Source organism: Chroicocephalus ridibundus, chromosome 6, assembly GCF_963924245.1.
Source record: "Chroicocephalus ridibundus chromosome 6, bChrRid1.1, whole genome shotgun sequence".
Taxonomy (NCBI): Eukaryota; Metazoa; Chordata; class Aves; order Charadriiformes; family Laridae; genus Chroicocephalus; species Chroicocephalus ridibundus.
The window spans coordinates 55515874-55533274 of record NC_086289.1 but is presented as its reverse complement, the minus strand read 5'-3'; the positions used below and the strand labels follow the sequence as shown (position 1 = coordinate 55533274).

The 17401-nt window shown below is 46.7% G+C and overlaps 3 protein-coding genes across 3 annotated transcripts; all 3 read left to right on the top strand.

Moving 5' to 3' along the window:
* Positions 1–631: 631 nt before the first annotated feature.
* LOC134517621 (G-protein coupled receptor 35-like) lies at positions 632–1952 on the top strand. The gene has a single exon (XM_063339310.1). It carries the CDS (start codon positions 654–656, stop codon positions 1584–1586), a length of 933 nt encoding a protein of 310 aa, XP_063195380.1. The 5' UTR covers positions 632–653; the 3' UTR covers positions 1587–1952.
* Positions 1953–3427: 1475 nt separating this feature from the next.
* On the top strand, positions 3428–10019 carry LOC134517213 (G-protein coupled receptor 35-like). Its single transcript, XM_063338487.1, has 2 exons — positions 3428–3709; positions 5364–10019. Exon 2 carries the CDS (start codon positions 5376–5378, stop codon positions 6318–6320), a length of 945 nt encoding a protein of 314 aa, XP_063194557.1. The 5' UTR covers positions 3428–3709; positions 5364–5375; the 3' UTR covers positions 6321–10019.
* Positions 10020–12190: 2171 nt separating this feature from the next.
* Positions 12191–17401, top strand: LOC134517346 (G-protein coupled receptor 35-like). The gene is made up of 2 exons (XM_063338751.1): positions 12191–14258; positions 15653–17401. Exon 2 carries the CDS (start codon positions 15679–15681, stop codon positions 16612–16614), a length of 936 nt encoding a protein of 311 aa, XP_063194821.1. The 5' UTR covers positions 12191–14258; positions 15653–15678; the 3' UTR covers positions 16615–17401.

Here is a 17401-nt window from a genome sequence, read left to right as displayed (position 1 = left end):
GCTCTGTTTTCCTCAGTTTGGAGCAGGAGCTCCAGGTTCGCAAGGCAGCCCAAAGGCTCGGAAATCTGCCCAGTTAGAGCAAGAGCATGAGGGTGTCTACCAAGTGACATCTGCCATGCCTTTGTAGCCCTTCAGCCCCCCTAGTCTGTCTCCCAAACCAGCAGAACTGTAGAAGAGCTTTTGCTCATGGGTTGTGCTGGGCTTTAGCTTTGGTTGCTGCAATCCCTGCCTAGCTTAAAAACAGCTAAGGGTAATTTTACCTCATTTTCACAGCCTGGCTTAAAGAATTAGTGTTCACACTGTTGCAGGATGCCCCTGCTATCTGTGAAGGCTCTTTTAAGTGCTATTCCACCCCTCCATTCAAGATCCCCCTATTTAATAAAGGCTGTCTGCCACATCCTATTGGAAGAGTACCTGGAGATACTTACTCATAAACTGAATAAACATAAACAAAGTTTGACAAAGGATGCATCCCAGTTACAGGCTGACTGAGGTGGTCAGCTTTGTAGGCTCAAATTCACATTCATAACAAAGTAAATATTTACTTAAATACCCTTTTTTATAGGAGCCATTAAGAGGTAGGAGGAAAATCTTACTATGTCTTTTCCCATTTCAGGTCTCAGAAGATCATACAACACCTACACATCAGGACAATGAATGTGTCCAACAACTGCAGTGTCGCAAATCTAGAACTGTATCATCATGTTCGTCTCACTGAATTTGTTCTGTATAACCTCATTTTCTTTTTTGGAGCACTATTTAATGCCTTTGCCCTCTGGATGTTCTTCTGCAAGATAAAGAAGTGGACAGAAACCAAAGTGTATGTAATCAATTTAGTCTTTGCAGACTGCTTCGTCATCTGCACCTTGCCTTCCATGTCTTATTTGCTCTGGAATAAGTCAACCCGAAATGAACTCTGCCAGTTTGTAGAGGCAATATATATTATCAACATGGTAGTGAGCATCTACATCGTTTCATTTATCTCAATCGATCGATACATTGCCATAAAGCACCCCTTGAAAGCCAGGACCTTCAGGTCTCCAACAAAGGCTGCCCTTCTCTGCGGATCTCTGTGGGTCTCTGTGATAATCGGTGCCACCTTACAGCTTTGGCAGAGACAAGCCACTCTCTGCTTTCAGAAGGATACCACTGCACCCGCTGCTCTGAGCCTGCTTTACATTTTCTTTGTTTTTACTCTTCCGTTAGCAATCCTGACTTTTTGCTCCACAGAAGTGATCAGGAACCTTAAGACACATCTGAACACAAATTCACCAGATGAGAAATCAATCCAGAAAGCTGTTCACATTATTTATGCAAATCTGGTTGTATTTCTAATATGTTTTCTGCCAGCCTGCCTTGGGCTACTTGCCAGGTTCATAATGGAGAGAGTTGGAGCTACCTGTTTCCTGCTCCAGGTTATGAAGAACTTCTCCTCTGTGACAAGGTGTATTGCCACGTCCAACTGCTGCCTGGATAGCATCTGCTACTACTTTGTGACCAAGGAGTTCCACGAAGCCCTTCCACTGCCCAAACCCAGCACTGAAAAAACAAATCAAATCCACCCCTCACAGACACACACTTGCTAAAGGAAGGGGGGGAGCCGAGGGGGATGAAAAACACCAAACCCAGAAAACACCACAACAACTCTGTACGATCAAGAGACGATATAGCTTCAGCGTCATTGGGATAACTATTGCTCCTTATCTCTAGGTAGATCTTTGTTAGGTTTAGCATTACTAAGTTAATTGCGATTTATACTCTATGTTTCTATGAAACAAATAAGTTATTTCACAGAGATGTGTAAAAGTGTGGATATAATCGCTGGTCACTAACATGTCTCCATTCCACCCTCCAGCATCTACTTGTTACTCTGACAGGTGACCCATGCATATCTCCCTTTTTTAGTTCATTTTGCAGCTAAAGTCAATTGATCCTTATTGCCAACAAGTACAAAAGAATATATCATGTTTACCTCCCTGTGTATTTCAGGTTGTTTACGTTATTAAAATAATCCAATGTATTTTTATCATTTTCCGTTGGCGAGGGGTGTGTGTGAGAGCATATTACTAGGTACATGGCCCTACAAAACAGCCTAGATTCTGCTGACTGCCCTTCTCCTTCAAGTCAATGGGTCAGATAGATGTGAGAGAACACTTTTAGGATGAAAGCAAGACTTGTCCAGTGCTATAAAGGCACAAAGACCAGGAGATTTCAGAGCTGGGTCCTCCTGCTGGCTCCCCTCCTGCTGTGCTGCTGAGCCCTGGCACAGAGACACCTCCTTAGAGCAGCCATTCCTGAGGGGCTGCTGCTCCCACCCACGGGGAAGCCCTTTTAACTCTGTCTAGACCTTTACCACCGTGCATTGCTATTCCCTTGATTTAAGTTGTGGCACCAGGCTGGCCCCCAGGTTCACTCTCCGGCCACAGCTCAGGGTCAGAGTATCACCCCCCAGCTGGACATGGCTGGGTCCGGGATTCTGCAGCCTGCCCACATTGACACCCCTGACATTTCCATGGGGGAGATGCATTTGTCCATGAGTCAGCAGCCTAGAAAAGCCAGGGGAGACGCGGGATGGGTTGACCCCCTACATGTTATTCAAATGCTCCCTAGGACTGGGCTTTTTCCTTTCTAAATGCTGAAAAATCTCCAAAATGGCCTCCAAGCTCCACCCAGGCAATGCTCAGAGTGCTCCAGGAGACAGTGTGGAGGAGTCTTCCCTGCCCATTTATGCAGTTTCCCCCGGGGCCTACATCTGCCTTCAGGGAGCCCACGGCTGCTGCTCAATCTGCTGTTGTCACTTTTGGGACCACAGTCCCAGGAGACATGAATTAATGGGACAAACCCTGAGGGAGTCAGAGTCTGGCTCCCATCAGCTGGCTCACATAGATGGGGCTGCAACTGCTAGAGCCAACAGAGAGCAAAAGTCACCAAAATGACTATGAAATACCACTGAGGCAGGTTCTTAAACATGTTTCTAAAGGTCCTGACACCGATGGTGTGCTCAGTGCCACACCAGTATTTCACACCTGTGCCCAGTTGGCAGTTACTGTCATTACCAGCTTGGGCTTTACAGTGATGCTGATGAGCAGTGATAGACACCTGCTGCTTCACAGAGGAGAAGCAGGCCTGTAACATCCGTCACCGAAGAGAAGCATGCTGGGTCCCCTTGCCCTGGGCTCACTGTCACAGGGTGCGGGAGCACTAAAGGCCATCAGCCCCCACGCTACTGCCAGCCTGGGGCACTCTCTGCAACCACACTGGAGGCTGCCCGGGCTGCTGCGCTCCCTAGGGGACCTTTCACTGCCAGAAGCGCAATTTGCAACCATTATGGGTTTTTTTCAGAAATTATTTGCTTTCCCATGACTGAAAAATATTAAATTTTAATTGCTGGTTTGTGTGAGGTGGGGGGGCAGGGAGCGCAGACTGGGTGAAAAAAATGATGGTGAAGCATTGAGCTGATGTGAGAACAACAGAGGGCACCAGAGACTCCACCGTCCCAAAAAGCAGGTGATAAATGAACCACTTCTGGAGAAGAGGAGTTCATTGCTGTGTTACAGCGCTCCTGAGCTGTTGACAGCAGCTCCCGAGCGGCTGTGCCCCTGCTCCGACACCCACGGCCCCAACAGATGTCATCCCCTGCTAGGACGCCCATGCCTGTGCTGCAACCTTTCTGAGGACTAAACCCACCTGACAGCCCCAGAAGAAGCAGGTAATGTCTTTTAATTCTTCCCACGCCGGTGTGTAGCAGTGTGCTCTGCTCAGTACTTCAGGATGTGCTTTCTCACCTCTAACCTGAAGTGCTAGCCGGGGCTGCCTGCTTCTTAATTTACGAGTTAGTCCTCAGCGGTACATAAATGCCTCAGTCTCCTACTGCTTTCACAACTGTTACGCTTCACCGCTTTTCAGACACGTGTGTCATTCGGCGGGGGGGGGGGTGTCTTCATTTCTTGCTGCAGTTTCACACCAGTGTTTCTTACCACGCCTTTTCCATGAGCATGGAGACACCTGGCTCCAGGCACACCACCGGCTCTGTGCTTTCATGGCGGATTCGGTGGGGCTGGAGGGCTCAGCTGCTCCTCGGGGCATTACCACAGTAGGGTGGCAGGGAATGGCTGCAGGATAGGTGGTACCACAGTGCAGCCAAGGACCTGTGAGGCTGAAAGCCCGAGAGAGCCAGGACACTGACCCTATGTTAGTTCCTCCATAAATTCCGCCCTAAAAATGACTGTATCCCTATGGCTCAGTAATGCTGTACCAGTTCTGGTGCTAGGGCAGGTGCTGCGTTTTCCTCCGTGGTTGCCAGATCTGTCTCTGAGTCTTGGACACTAAAAACAGTTCACTTTTTTCATGCAGTCAGGCACTTTCACTGTTTGGACGTTGATGCTTAGAAGCTGCTGACTTATAAGGCAATGTATTTATAAGAGATTGTAGGAATCTGGGCATTTTCCTTTCCTGCCTCACTGTAAACAGTTCCTTTATGAGCTGCAGACTAAGTCTGCTTCATCTCCCACGGCCTCCTTGCTGGTAGTGGATGCCCTGAAATATTTAAAGGAATACCAGGAGATAGTCTAAGTTCTTGGATTCATATTTTCTACTCTAGCAACATTTTGGCTGCCTGTCTTTGAAGGTTGAGATGAGGCACCTGTGCTCACCTTCCCCTCTCTCTTCAGAGAGCTGTTACCTGCTGGGGCTGGTAGCACACATGCTGAGCCGTTCCTCCCCAGCACCCTGCAGTGAGAGGAGCATGGTCGAGCTTGGGGACAGCCTGCCCCCAGATCACCCACCCACCATCCTGCAGCAGCATTCCCACCACCCCCGGGAGTAAAGCCACCTGAACTACCTGGAAGGGCTCAAGTCCCGTGGAGGTTCACAGGCCTTGTAAGACCCAGAGTAAACCCATGGGGTGGTTTCAGCAGCAAAGCAAGGGCCTTGGAGGGGAAAAGGGGAATGCTGCCCAGCTCTGCTTCGGGCTGCCCTAAAGCCAGTAGCTCTCTGGTAACCGCAGCAGCAGCAAAGGTAAGGGAGCACAAAAATTATCATTCTGCTTTGCAGACCCTTTGCTATTACTCAAACTGTGCAAACCAGGACTGGATGGAGGGCAAGGCAGGCTTAACCCCATAATAGCTGCAAGAGAGGGTTGCTTCTGTGTTTTTGTCTTAGCTGGTGCCGAGAGACAGTGTTACTTTGATGGCTGAGGGACAGACGGTGCTGATGAGCCACCGAGCCCTCCAGGGGCTGCCTACACATGCAGTACAGGTGCGTGAGGAGCCACAGAGCCATGACAGCAGCGGCTCTGCAGCACGACCGCCCCCCAGACAACCTGTCCCTGAGCTCAGTCTCGTGCTTACACCCTTTTCTTGCAGAGACGGCCCAACATGCAGAACTGCACTGAAGATAACACGCTGCAGAACGGCATTCTGCTATTTCAACTTATCGTCTACATCCCAATGCTCTCTTTGGGGATGCCCCTGACCATGATTGCCTTCTGGGTCTTCTGCTGCAAACTCAAGAGGTGGACCGAGACCAGGGTCTATATGATCAACCTCATGGTTGCGGACAGTTTCCTGCTCTTTGCCCTGCCTTTTGTGACATATTTTACCAAGCACAAGCATCCCACAGGCAACCTGTGTGCCACCATAGAGGACATCTATTTTATAAACATGCCTATGAGCATCCTGATCATCACCCTGATTGCAATTGATCGATACATTGCAATCAAGTTCCCTCTAAAAGCAAAGATGCTTCGATCCCCACTAAAATCGGCTTCTATCTGTGTGTTTCTTTGGATAACGCTGATAATTTATTCCTACTGGCATCGAAACTTCTATCAAAGAAAGAAAACAGTCTGCTTTCAGAAAGAATCCACTCAACCTAATTATTCATTGTTATTCTCCCTTATCTTTGGGTTTTTTATTCCCTTAGGGATTGTGATTTTTTGCTCAGTACAAGTCATCAAATGTCTCAAAAAGAAGACGGCCACATGCCCTTGTGAGACAAAGTTAATCCAGAAAGCAATCCACGTTATTTCTGTGAATTTGTGTGTATTCATTGTGTGTTTTTCACCTCTCTACATCTCACTGCTCTTGCGGTTCGTAGTGGATTTTGGTGGAACTTGTTCTCTGTTATTGAAAGTTAGAGCCTCTATTAAGATCTGTGCATGCTTAGCAAATTCTAACTGCTGTTTGGATGCATTTTGCTATTACTTTGCAGCCAAGGAATTTCCGGAATTTCCTTCTGTGTTCCCCACCTGTATATCAATGAGGTTCAAGATGAACCAAAGCCAAGAGTCACAGCCACCCACAGATCAAGTCATCACATAAACAAGGTGTGGTGCATTATAGGTATTAAGAGCCAGAGTGCTGCTGAAGTTTCGAGGACCACCTACAGCATTTGCAATCATTGTAGGTATAGGCACACCCACAAAAAGGGGCAACCCCCTCCCAGGGGTCTGATATTAACTTGAATTTTGTCCTTCTGCCCTCAGTGACTTGACTCTACCTCTGACTATTGTCTGGGATCGCTGTATTGCAGCTTCAGGCATCTCCTAGTCATGGAGAATAGATTATAAAGGCCATTGTTTCTGCCATGTGTGTATTTGTACACGTCATACAGCTAAACGTAGGAGACTGAGCACCCTTACAGTAATACACAAATCCACTTCTGGCACTGTAATATATACGGACCCTTAAAAACAAGAAAAAGCCCCTATACTACAATGCCAGACCTAATACATCTGTGCTGCTCACATCAAAGAATTTGCTCTTACAGTGGTAGTTTCCTACCAGCCTATATAATTTTGAAGCTTGCAGCTATCACCAGGATGCAGTTATTGCTGTGCATGGAGTAAACTGCAGAAGTCAGAGAGTGGCCTGAGATTATTTCCCTGTTCCTGCCATATAACACTTGTATTAGCTTGTTGCAGCGCCCTGGCATTTGTGAGACTAAAATCATTGTGGGTATAAATAAAGTCATTATTGCATGGAAAAACTGAGCTATGTAAAGCGTTGCGGACCACAGAACAGACCCTTAGCATTGTGCATATCAAGTATAAAGCTGTGAAGATCTGACCTCACACAAGTGACTACCATAAGCCCTGGTGACAGGTTTGTTGTACTTTAATGGTACCACATCTTCAATGGGTGTCCTGTCTGATGAGAGGTAATTGCATCTGCCCCAGTTGTCACAGCCTCACGCTACAGCAGTGGTGATGTGCAGAAAGCAGCAGTGAGCAACGCGAAGCAGATGCAGCCCTGATCCCTCCCTCACCATCCATGAACAGTTTTCAGGGGAGGTTCGTTGAAACTGGGGTGTATAAGGCCCCTTCTGCAGAGACAGGGCAGGCCCACCACTGATGGCTTCTCGGCATTGCCCTGTGTGATGAAGCATTGCTTTTGCTCTGGATTTGGGTTTTTTTCCTCTGGCAGCTGCTTGGACAGTACACAGTGGGGGTTCAACAGCTCTCCTGCACCTCATTTTGAGACATTTAACTCTTTCCATGCATTATACAGACAGCCTTGATCTATCCTAGCTGCATCCCAGACCAGACATCAGTTTTAATGTCTGGCTTTCCAGGTACCAAATTCCTCTATAATATCTGTGCTTGCTGACTTTGCACCACGTATCCTCCCACCCCACAGGGAAATGACAACAGAGCAGCACAAAACAGTTAAGCCACAAAGGGAGGTCTTGGGGCACCAGAAGGAAGCAACCCATACAGAAACCTGGGCTGAGAGGGGAGCCAATGCCAGGGTGTGACTACTTTGTGTTTATCTGCGTAGATATTTAATCTAACAATTTACCACGTAGTCACTCCAATAACTTAAAGTCAGCGTGGGAAACATTCTAGAGTTTTTGAAATGCATGCGATAGCTGTATGTTGGCTTCATGGTCCTTGACTTTCAGTGTCCTCTGACTTGTAAACCCCTAAAAAATTCCTCCGGGGAATGCAAACCCATACTCTGCTCATTTAAACCTACAGACAATTAACTTTCTTAGTGATGACTTATGAATAGATTCCCTACAAGTGGCCTGTCACCCCTTGGTGCCTGCAGACCACATGCTGACACCATTGTCTAGCCATGGGCCAAACAACACGGGAAACAACTATTCCTGTCACAGAAAGCACTCCCCGTTCAAATGTTATATCTACCTGCTTTCTGTCAATATTCTGGCAGAGGTCCCAGCATGATGGAAGCTGCAGTGAACAACTGCGGCACAAAAATGGATGAAACTGCTCAGGTCATTCAGTTGATCGTTTATGTCCCCATTCTCTTCTTTGGTGTACTATTTAATGCTCTGGCATTACTGGTATTTCAGTGCAAGCAGAACAAAAGGGCTGTGTGCCTATGGGACCAACTTGATCACTGCACACTGTTTGGCCTTTGTTCTACCTTTTAAAGTCTGTTTTCAAAGACAGGAAAAGATACAAGAGACAAACTGTGTCTAGTTCTGGGCTCCCCGGTTCAAGAAGGACAGGGAACTGCTGGAGAGGGTACAGCAAAGGGCTACCAAGATGATTAGGGGACTGGAACACCTCTCTTATGAAGAAAGGCTGAGGGATTTGGGTCTCTTCAGTCTGGAAAAAAGACGGCTGAGGGGGGACCTTATCGACACTTCTAAATACTTAAAGGGTGGGTGTCAGGAGGATGGGGCCAGGCTCTTTTCAGTGGTGCCCAGGGACAGGACAAGAGATAACAGGCACAAACTTGAGCGTAGGAAGTTCCATCTCAACATGATGAGGAACTTCTTTCCTTTGAGGGTGGCAGAGCCCTGGCACAGGCTGCCCAGAGAGGTGGTGGAGTCTCCGTCTCTGGAGACATTCAAAATCTGCCCGGACGTGTTCCTGTGCACCTACTCTAGGTGATCCTGCTCTGGCAGGGGGTTGGACTAGATGGTCTCCAGAGGTCCCTTCCAACCCCTGCCATTCTGTGATTCTGTGAAATAGTGCCTGATCTTAAAAACATCTATTGCTTAAGGAGACGATGCATGAGTGGTGTCACCCTTGCAGTTGTCAACAAATACGCTGCAATTAACTATCCTCAGAGAGGAAGAGGCTTAGGGTCCCTGTTAGCCCATTCTCCTTTGTGGTGTGCCATCGATCTTCAGGACAGGCATCACTCCCGTGTCCAGGCAAGTGGTGTTCAGCAAGGGAAAAGACTATTTTTGGAAATAGTGCAGAGGGCCTCCAAAACCACTTCTGGCTCTGGGATCCCCTCTGGGATTTTGCATCTCATTGGTTATAATGAATGCCTGTTCCAAACAGATTATTATGAAATTTTTTAGTATTTTGAAAAAAGATGAAGGGTGATTCATATCAACCTGTTATCCTACTGTTAATCCAGAAAGCGAACAACTTACTTTTTTGGCAAACCCAGTCACGTTCATGCTTTCTCCCTGTTAACATGGGGCAGCTTGTCCAATTTAAAATGAGCTCCAATTAGGTTGTCTACTCTGAAACACAAAATAGTAATGTTTTTGTGCACGTGGCCTCATTTATAGGCCTCAAAGTATAGCAAATACCAACTGTCGTTGAGATGCCATTCGTTACTGTTTTGTAACCAAAGAATTTCTGAGCACTTTCTTCTCAGCCAAGCCTATAGTTTTTAAATCAAGGAAGGATCACAGACAAGGCACTCTACTAAACTAAACAGCTGCCACAGTTTCACCCAAGCCAGCAGCAAAGCACCGCGCAGCCGCTCGCTCATTCCCTGTCAGTGCCAAAACCAGCACAACAGCTGCACTAAAGAATTTACAGTTGCCATTCCTATACATATCCAAGCTTAATGCTTATAGACCTGGATGAAGTTAATGTTTTTTTCTTGTAAGGAGCAAACTGAGGTCTCCTGCCATTCATGTTCTAAATTTAAAAAATAAAGGGTTCCTTTTTCGTACTGTGAAGTGGAAATTTGTTGACTTCACAATCCCTGTCATCACTAAATAATACTTTTTGTTGTTTGTACTGAACGCAACAAAAGCAAAAAAGGAAATATTCTTTTGCTGTGTGAAAATAAAGTGAAACAAAGTGCAAATAAAGCTATCTCTTAGTAATATATTTGTAAGTAAATATTAATTTATTACCATTATACATCGGAGTCCTCTATTATCAACGGTCAACCTGTACTGGAGATGGTGAGAAGAGACTTAGCTACCATGACGTAAGATCTGCCTTACAACAGGATATTTATAGCGCAACTCAAACACGAGCAATAAACTTTCTGATTATCTGAAGACGTATGTACTACCTTGGACAAAAATTAGTATCTGGTTTATGCGTCAAGTTATAATGATGTTTATGATGGGTTTCTGACACCTTTCTTCAGTCGGAACAAAAGCTCCGCTCCCTGAGTGCTCCCAGTAAATGAAACAGATGATCTATCAGCAACTGGGCTACAACAAGTGACCAGCCATCATACAGCACTGGAATGGCAATGCATGAGGACAGTGACATGGTTATCCACAAATCTCTCCCATTTCCTAGCACAAGAGTCTGGCTAATGATAGTGGGGAGCAGCAGCCACCATCCATCAGCAGCTCCAACAAGCAGGGCTGGACCACTGCATTCTGCTGACATTTCCGCAAGATACAATCTCTCTGCCCCTTAAAATAAAAAGATGCTAAGAACGGCTTAAACTTTAAATGAGCAAATTGATGCTGCAGTCAAAATTTAGGCCTGAGAGAAAAAGATAACGCAAGGAAAAGCCTACAAAGTAATCCAGAATCTTGCTTCTAAGTGAGCAGCCATCAGATTTAGCATTTTTTGGCCCTTCTAAGCAGGGAAGGCAGGGGCTGATGTAAGACAGTATTTTGCTGTTTGGTGGCATTTGGGCAGGCCTGAAATCTGAGTTCTCACCATAAGTTTGGGCTCCAGTAGCACTCTTCTCCCAGTGGCTGAAGGACAAATATGGGGAGTTCTGCATTTTAGTGAGTCGGGTGCTGCTTTCAGCTTTAGAGGTTTTTCTGGGGTTTTGGTTTTCAGTGCAGCACAGTTGTTCCAACTGCGAGCATGGCCCAGCAGTCTCCAGGGCACTCTGCAAGCACCAAAGCAGTGGCAGGGAGCTGGGAAGCACAGGCTTTTCCCTGCCCTCCCTGGTATGTTTGCACAGAGACACATGTCTGATCCCTGCAGCGCTGATGCTGTTGATGTTGACAGTACAGAGAGCCCTGGGAGCATGTTATCTGACGTGGCTCAGTTCCTGTGTGGTGCGAAGGAAGGGGAAAGGGGAAACAGTCTCAACGATCACGTGTGAGGTTGATGCAGCTAACCTGACACTGCCATTTCACAGGCTTTCTGTGCTAAAAATAAGACTGACACGTTCTGCTCTGCTGTAGTTCTGTTTTGGTCAAGATCTGCTGTTGCAACATCCTGTCTTCCCACGAGAAAGCCAGGGAAAAAGCCACATGGGGCAGAGGCACTGAAGAACCCGAATGCCACAGGGTAGCACGGTGTCCCGTGTCCCACTCACACCTGTGGAGGCACCAGTACCTCTCTTACCTTGCCAGAGGTTCTGGCCCACTGTGACATGACAGTGGCTGTAGCCAGCATATTCTCTGGGGGGCACAGGAGACCGAGATCTTCCCTGGCAGGGAAAGGAGGCAGGAGCCTATCAAATCTGAGCTGTCCTGTCTATTAGCAATCTGCACCAGGAGCACAGGAAAACTTCGTGAGAAGGGCTTTCTTTGTCTGGGAAACAAACTCAAGCAGGCTATCAGGCAGAACTTACAAGGGAAGAAAAAATGATTGTACATTGTACAGAACAGAAATAAGTCTTAGAGATCAAGAAGTGTAAAGATCAAATGGGTCTTAGCAAATTCTTCCCTTAGATATAAAAAGCTACCTACAAAGTACAGACAAAGAAGTGAGACCACCCAGTACTCCTGCTGATAAAAACAATAAAATTGTCCAGGTACGTTCTGAAAACTATCCAATTGCTTTGTCACAGCTTTCAGTAAGGATGAGGAACCTGAGAAGCCTAGAATTTTAAAGGAATTGGCACATGAAATCTCACGTCAGCAGCAAGGCTTTTAAATAGGTCAGCCAAAATAGGATCAGGGGGCAGCGACCATCAAACACAGTCCCTTCTCTAGGATGGGGGAAGAAAGGGAAGGGTCTGGCCAGTAGCAGCTCTGCTATGCTCAAATCTGAAAAATGTCCAGTTTCACAACATGTCTGAATAACATTAAATGGGAGGGAACAAATAGAAAGGCAAAAGTTAAGTGGTGCTTCAACTGACAGGAGTATTTTGTCTCACTGGCTTCTTTCACTGAGAAAAATCACTTTTCCAGCCAAGGTGTGGTAGACACTGGTGTTGGTAAAAGGTCTTTTGGAGCATGTTGTGAGCGGTAATGCACTTTGTACCGGCACTGGTACTCAGCAGTGCCATAGGGCCCCCTGACTACCCTACCAGAGATCTGCCAGCAAGGAAGAGAGCAAACAGCACAAGTGTCACCTGCACTGCGCCACATGGTGACAGCACTTGCAGGGCTGAGACAGGCTGAGAACTGCAGAGGCAACGGAAAATACCAAGTGAGCATTATTGGTCCATGACAGAGGTGACAAAACCTGCAACTGGATAGAAGAAGGGGGCCATAAGCAGCTGCAAGAGCCTAGAGGGTGGCTGATGGGGAGCTGAGGTGCAGATAAGAGAAGCAAGAGGATCCTGACCCAGTGCTGCCCAAGAATCAGACAGGGACCTGAGAGCCACACCAGGAGACATGTAAGTTCTCCACAGATAACACTTCATTGTAGCTTTGCCTACTGGTAGCTGCTGTTGAGTTGCTCGGGTGTATCCTGGTGAACTGCTGATCACAGCCAGCTGCGTTGTGCCTGGGTAAACAGTTTGTCACTCCCTTGAAGCTTCACTGGGCTGATGAGAGACATAGCTGCCCTCATCTGGCGACCACAGCACCAAGCTGTGTATGGGAAGCATCAGACTGGAGAAATGCTATGAGCTGAGTTCCCTCCAGGCTTGATTTTGGCTGCTCATCGTTAATACCGGCAGTGATTGCCCTGAAATAGACAACAGGAGTGAGCAGACAACACTTGAGGATGATGCAAAGTGAAGTGTTTTCTATACAGTGGTGAAACTATCACAACCCAGAAGCTGAATGACTTTGAAAACTAAAGTACTAACAAGGACCATGACATGAAAATGATGGCAATTGGGGATCAACGATCTGGATGTACTAATAGGTCAGTAACTACTTGTCAGTAACTACTTATCAGTATCCACCAAGAAGCAGCCACAAGAAAGGCAAAAGCAGTCCCTGGAAGCTCAGGAGAAGTATGTAAGCTAAGCTTTATACTGACTATACACTGGCAAGGAATTAATCTCAAAGGCTGGTTTGCAATGCGCAGGCAAAAAATGCAGAAATATTCCTGAATCTGCTCTAAGGTGACTTGGACAGTGGGAAGGGGAAACGCGCTTGCCCAAGACAGCAATTCAAGGTACTAACACACAGTGGGACCTTTGAGCTTGTTGATCAACTTGTCTGAGCTCTTCTTGTAAATGGGTTGCAATGGACAGCCAAGGAGCAGACCCTGGCCAGCAGGCACCTGCAAGCACAGAGCAGTCATAAAGTCAGCAGGTCACAGGGTCACAGTGCCACGCTTTCTCAGAATTGGTGGCTGATGAGAACTATGGAAGATGAGAGAATTATCATGATTCAGAGTGAAACCCAGTTATAATAATCACAAAACTGTCTGCAAACCACGGCCCTCACTTCTCCAACAGCTCAGTGAATGGGTCTGGGGGCCTACCGGGGCTGCTCTGTCCTGGGGCTCGGCAGTGTGACAGCAGGCAGCAGTCCCTGCCCCAGCCCCAGCAGGAGTGACAGTCTAGAAGGCAGAGAGAAGACCTCAGAACCCTCCAGGGTCCCCTCTAAGCAATGCATACAGCCTGTTGGGCGAGGAAGGTCAACGGCCATTGCCTAGTCAGACATCAGGCACTGGAAAGGAAATCAACGGAAAAACACAAAGCCATTCCATCGCCGGAGCGACTGCTGCAGGGCTATTACAGGCTCTTCAGTCAACAGGGGGTGTTACCAGCCATGCCAGTACTGACAGAGGAAGCTCAACCCCGGGGAAATGCATTGAGGAGGGGTGGGGGTGCTTTCTCCACCAGTGTTGCTGGTGCCACCGGCAAATGGTCATCACAGGACACCTCGCTGGTCACAGCACTAGGAGGGCTCATCGTGACTGCATGCCACACCGCACAGGTCTGGAGGAACATTTACTCTCTCTGAGGACGGCGCGCAAGCAGGTAATTCCTCCTGGCTCTTTGCTGACGTGGTTATTTGGGCTCCGCAGGGCACTGCCTTTCCCCAGCCATAGTGGGGCACCAAAATGGCAGTAGAGAAACTGAGAGAAGGCTAGAGACTGTGTATTTTCAAAGGCTCATTTGGATACTGGCCACTTTAGACATGTTTTGGATGCTTAAAGGCTGTCTCAGCCTTTGCTAGATCTTTCTACTTTCTGTTATGATCTGCCTTTATATATTCTGGGCTCATAACTCATTCCTTGTGTTCAAAGCACAGAGCTGCTGCAGGTATTGGCTGTAGCACATTCTCTCACCTCCGAAGAGGTTTCCTGGCATTATTCCTCAGCAGCATGGTTTTCAAAGCTAGCCAAGAGCTGCTAGCACGTAGATGCTGCAGCACTGTCCTATGGTTTGCTCGCTCAGGATGCTTTTGAGCCCTTGGAACCTGCACCCATGGAGCCATGTTCCCCTTGCAGGGAAAATCCAAAGACATCTCAGACCTCCCAGGTCTTTTCTGTCCATGAACAATTGCACCTGGAATATACTCCTGCATTAACTCTTCCAAAGCAGGAGGGCAAACAACAATATTCCCCTTAGATCTAGGGTGATAAAACCACCCACTAGACCAGATACAGCACATCTCTCTATTTCACATGGCTGCCGATCACATTTCTTGCCATGGCATTGGTGGAGTGTTTGGTCTTGGAATTGTGGCAGATTAATGCTTCTGAGACGAAGACCAACTTTTATGATCCTTGAAAGGCAGCATACAGATCCCAGTACTATGATTCTTGCTGCAGAACACTAAATGCCGCCACTGAGCACAGGATTTAATGGCAGCTAAAACCAATGAGCAATGTGCTAATAATTGCTCTTATCACTGATGAGAAGTGTTGCAGAGACAGCTTAGGACTGAAGGAGAGGACAGCTGTCCTTTGGCTGCACATGTCCTGGAGAATTTTGAGCTGCGAGGATGCTGGCTGGCGGCTTCTGAGCACTGCTATAAGGAACAGGATGAGAGATACGTTTAGGCATCCCCTTTCCATTATCAGATGGTTGTAACAGCTCACATAACTGCTAGCTGTAGGATACTCACTGCCGCCTGATCTGAGTCTGGCCTAAAACAGAGGCCCAAGCATTTTCCTCTGCTGCTTTCCGCAAGCAGTCTTCCCCACATGGGACCCAGCAAGAACCTGTGCTTTTCTCTCCTCCACAAGTGATCAGGCTCGTGTCCTGCACCCACCCTCCTCTTCCCGCTAGGTACCCACAGACAGCGCTCTTCTGCAGAGTCATCTCTACGGTCTAGTTTTCACTGGTGGTAAAGCCCTGAACTATCTGAATTAATCACCGATTCAGTCAAGACTCTAGATTCTAAAAGGTTTAATCTGCTTTTGCAGGAACTGTGCATCTTAATACTCCCAAAATGAACCTCAGCAGCTGCAATATCACAGCCTATGAAATCTTTCCACTTGTCCAGCTGTGTGTTTACATCCCAGTTTTGGTTTTCGGCATTTTACTGAACGTGCTGGCGCTGTGGGTGTTCTGCTGCAAACTCAGCAAATGGACAGAAACCAGAGTATACATGGTCAACTTGGCTGTGGCTGACTGCTTCCTGCTCTTTACTTTGCCTTTTAAAACTTTCTCCCAGTTCCATCAGCTGAAGGTAAGTAGATGGTGCCTGGTTCTGGAAGGTGGCTATTTCATAAACCGCTTAATGAGCATCAGTATCATCACTGTCGTAGCAGCTGATAGGTACCTCGCAATCAAGTACCCTTTGAAAGCCAAGGTGCTGAGGTCACCGCTGAAGGCAGCTTTTGCCTCTGGATTTCTTTGGATAGTAATCATCTGTGTGATGTCCCTCATTAAAAAGTTAGAGGACCGAGGAGAAGATGAACTTTGCTTTGAAAAATCTTCCGTTAAGCCCTCAGTGATCACACTGTGTGCGATTATCATAGGGTTTTTCATACCTTTGATCATCCTGAGTTATTGCTCCATACAAGTCATTGCAGAACTCATGAGAAAGAAGAATGAGAAGTGTCACAAGGAAAAGTTAATCAGGAAGGCGGTCTACATCGTGTCTGCAAACATGGCTGTGTTCATCATATGCTTTTTACCTCTTTACCTCGGGCATCTCCTTCGCTTTGTAATGGACTCCATCAGCTCCAACTGCTCTGCAATACAGAGGGTTAATAATTTTGTTCACCTGGCCTCAGTCTTCGCCAACACAAACTGCTGCCTCGATGCTATTTGTTACTACTTCGTCAACAAGGAATTTAAGGAAGCATCTCCCAAGCTAGCAAAGTCCAAATCTGAAGCCAGTGAAGAAGCTGAAATTCAGCTCCCATGCATAACATATTAGTGCGAAACACATGCAGCACACGTTTTATACTTGCTCTGTTCAAGTTAAACTGGGACTCACTATGTTCAAGTTAAACTGGGACTCAATAGCAGGCTTTCGCAGTTTCTTTTTGTGTGAGTGGGATGGAAGGACTTTCTGCTAATGGGAAGGATTCAGACACGAGAAAATTGGACCACCACAGCAGTCCAGATCCTGCTGTAATGACCTAGGTTGCCACTGATAATTCTCTGCCTTATGCAAATTTGAGAAAAATTATAGCTTTCCCCTGCAAAAACTGTCTTTCATTTTCCCAGAAAACCCCGAACAAGTACATCCAGTGGTAAAGGGGTTTTTTTTGTCCCTCGCCTCCCTCTTGGATCAGTTTTTATGCAGCTGTAGCTGTGACAAAGAAACAGAGGTTATTCCAAACATCAAAAAAGAAAAAAAGTCAAAGAGAAACCCCAGCAGAAAAAGAGAGTATTTTTGTAAGTCACATCTTGTATTTTAGTTAGTAACAATGCACAATCACAGTAAGAGAAGCAGATTCAGCCTGCTTTAGACAACTTTGCAGCACCATTCATACTACGTAACAGCTACAAAATAATCATCAATTGTAATACAAGGTCAGAAGAAATTGCAATTCCTTGTACTGGGGAAAAACTTTACATCAAAAGTGTTTAAGTCAAATGGCATTAAAACTACTATCCAGAGAGTTGAGGTGGGGCAGTGGGATTAAGGACTCTGTATTAGGGGTCTATTCAACCCTATAATGTAAAGGACTGTCTAAAGAAAACAGCAGCAAACTGTT

Excerpts from the sequence above, each read along its gene's own strand:
- LOC134517621 (XM_063339310.1), top strand. The coding sequence starts at position 654 with ATGAATGTGTCCAACAACTGCAGTGTCGCAAATCTAGAACTGTATCAT.
- LOC134517213 (XM_063338487.1), top strand. The coding sequence starts at position 5,376 with ATGCAGAACTGCACTGAAGATAACACGCTGCAGAACGGCATTCTGCTA.
- LOC134517346 (XM_063338751.1), top strand. The coding sequence starts at position 15,679 with ATGAACCTCAGCAGCTGCAATATCACAGCCTATGAAATCTTTCCACTT.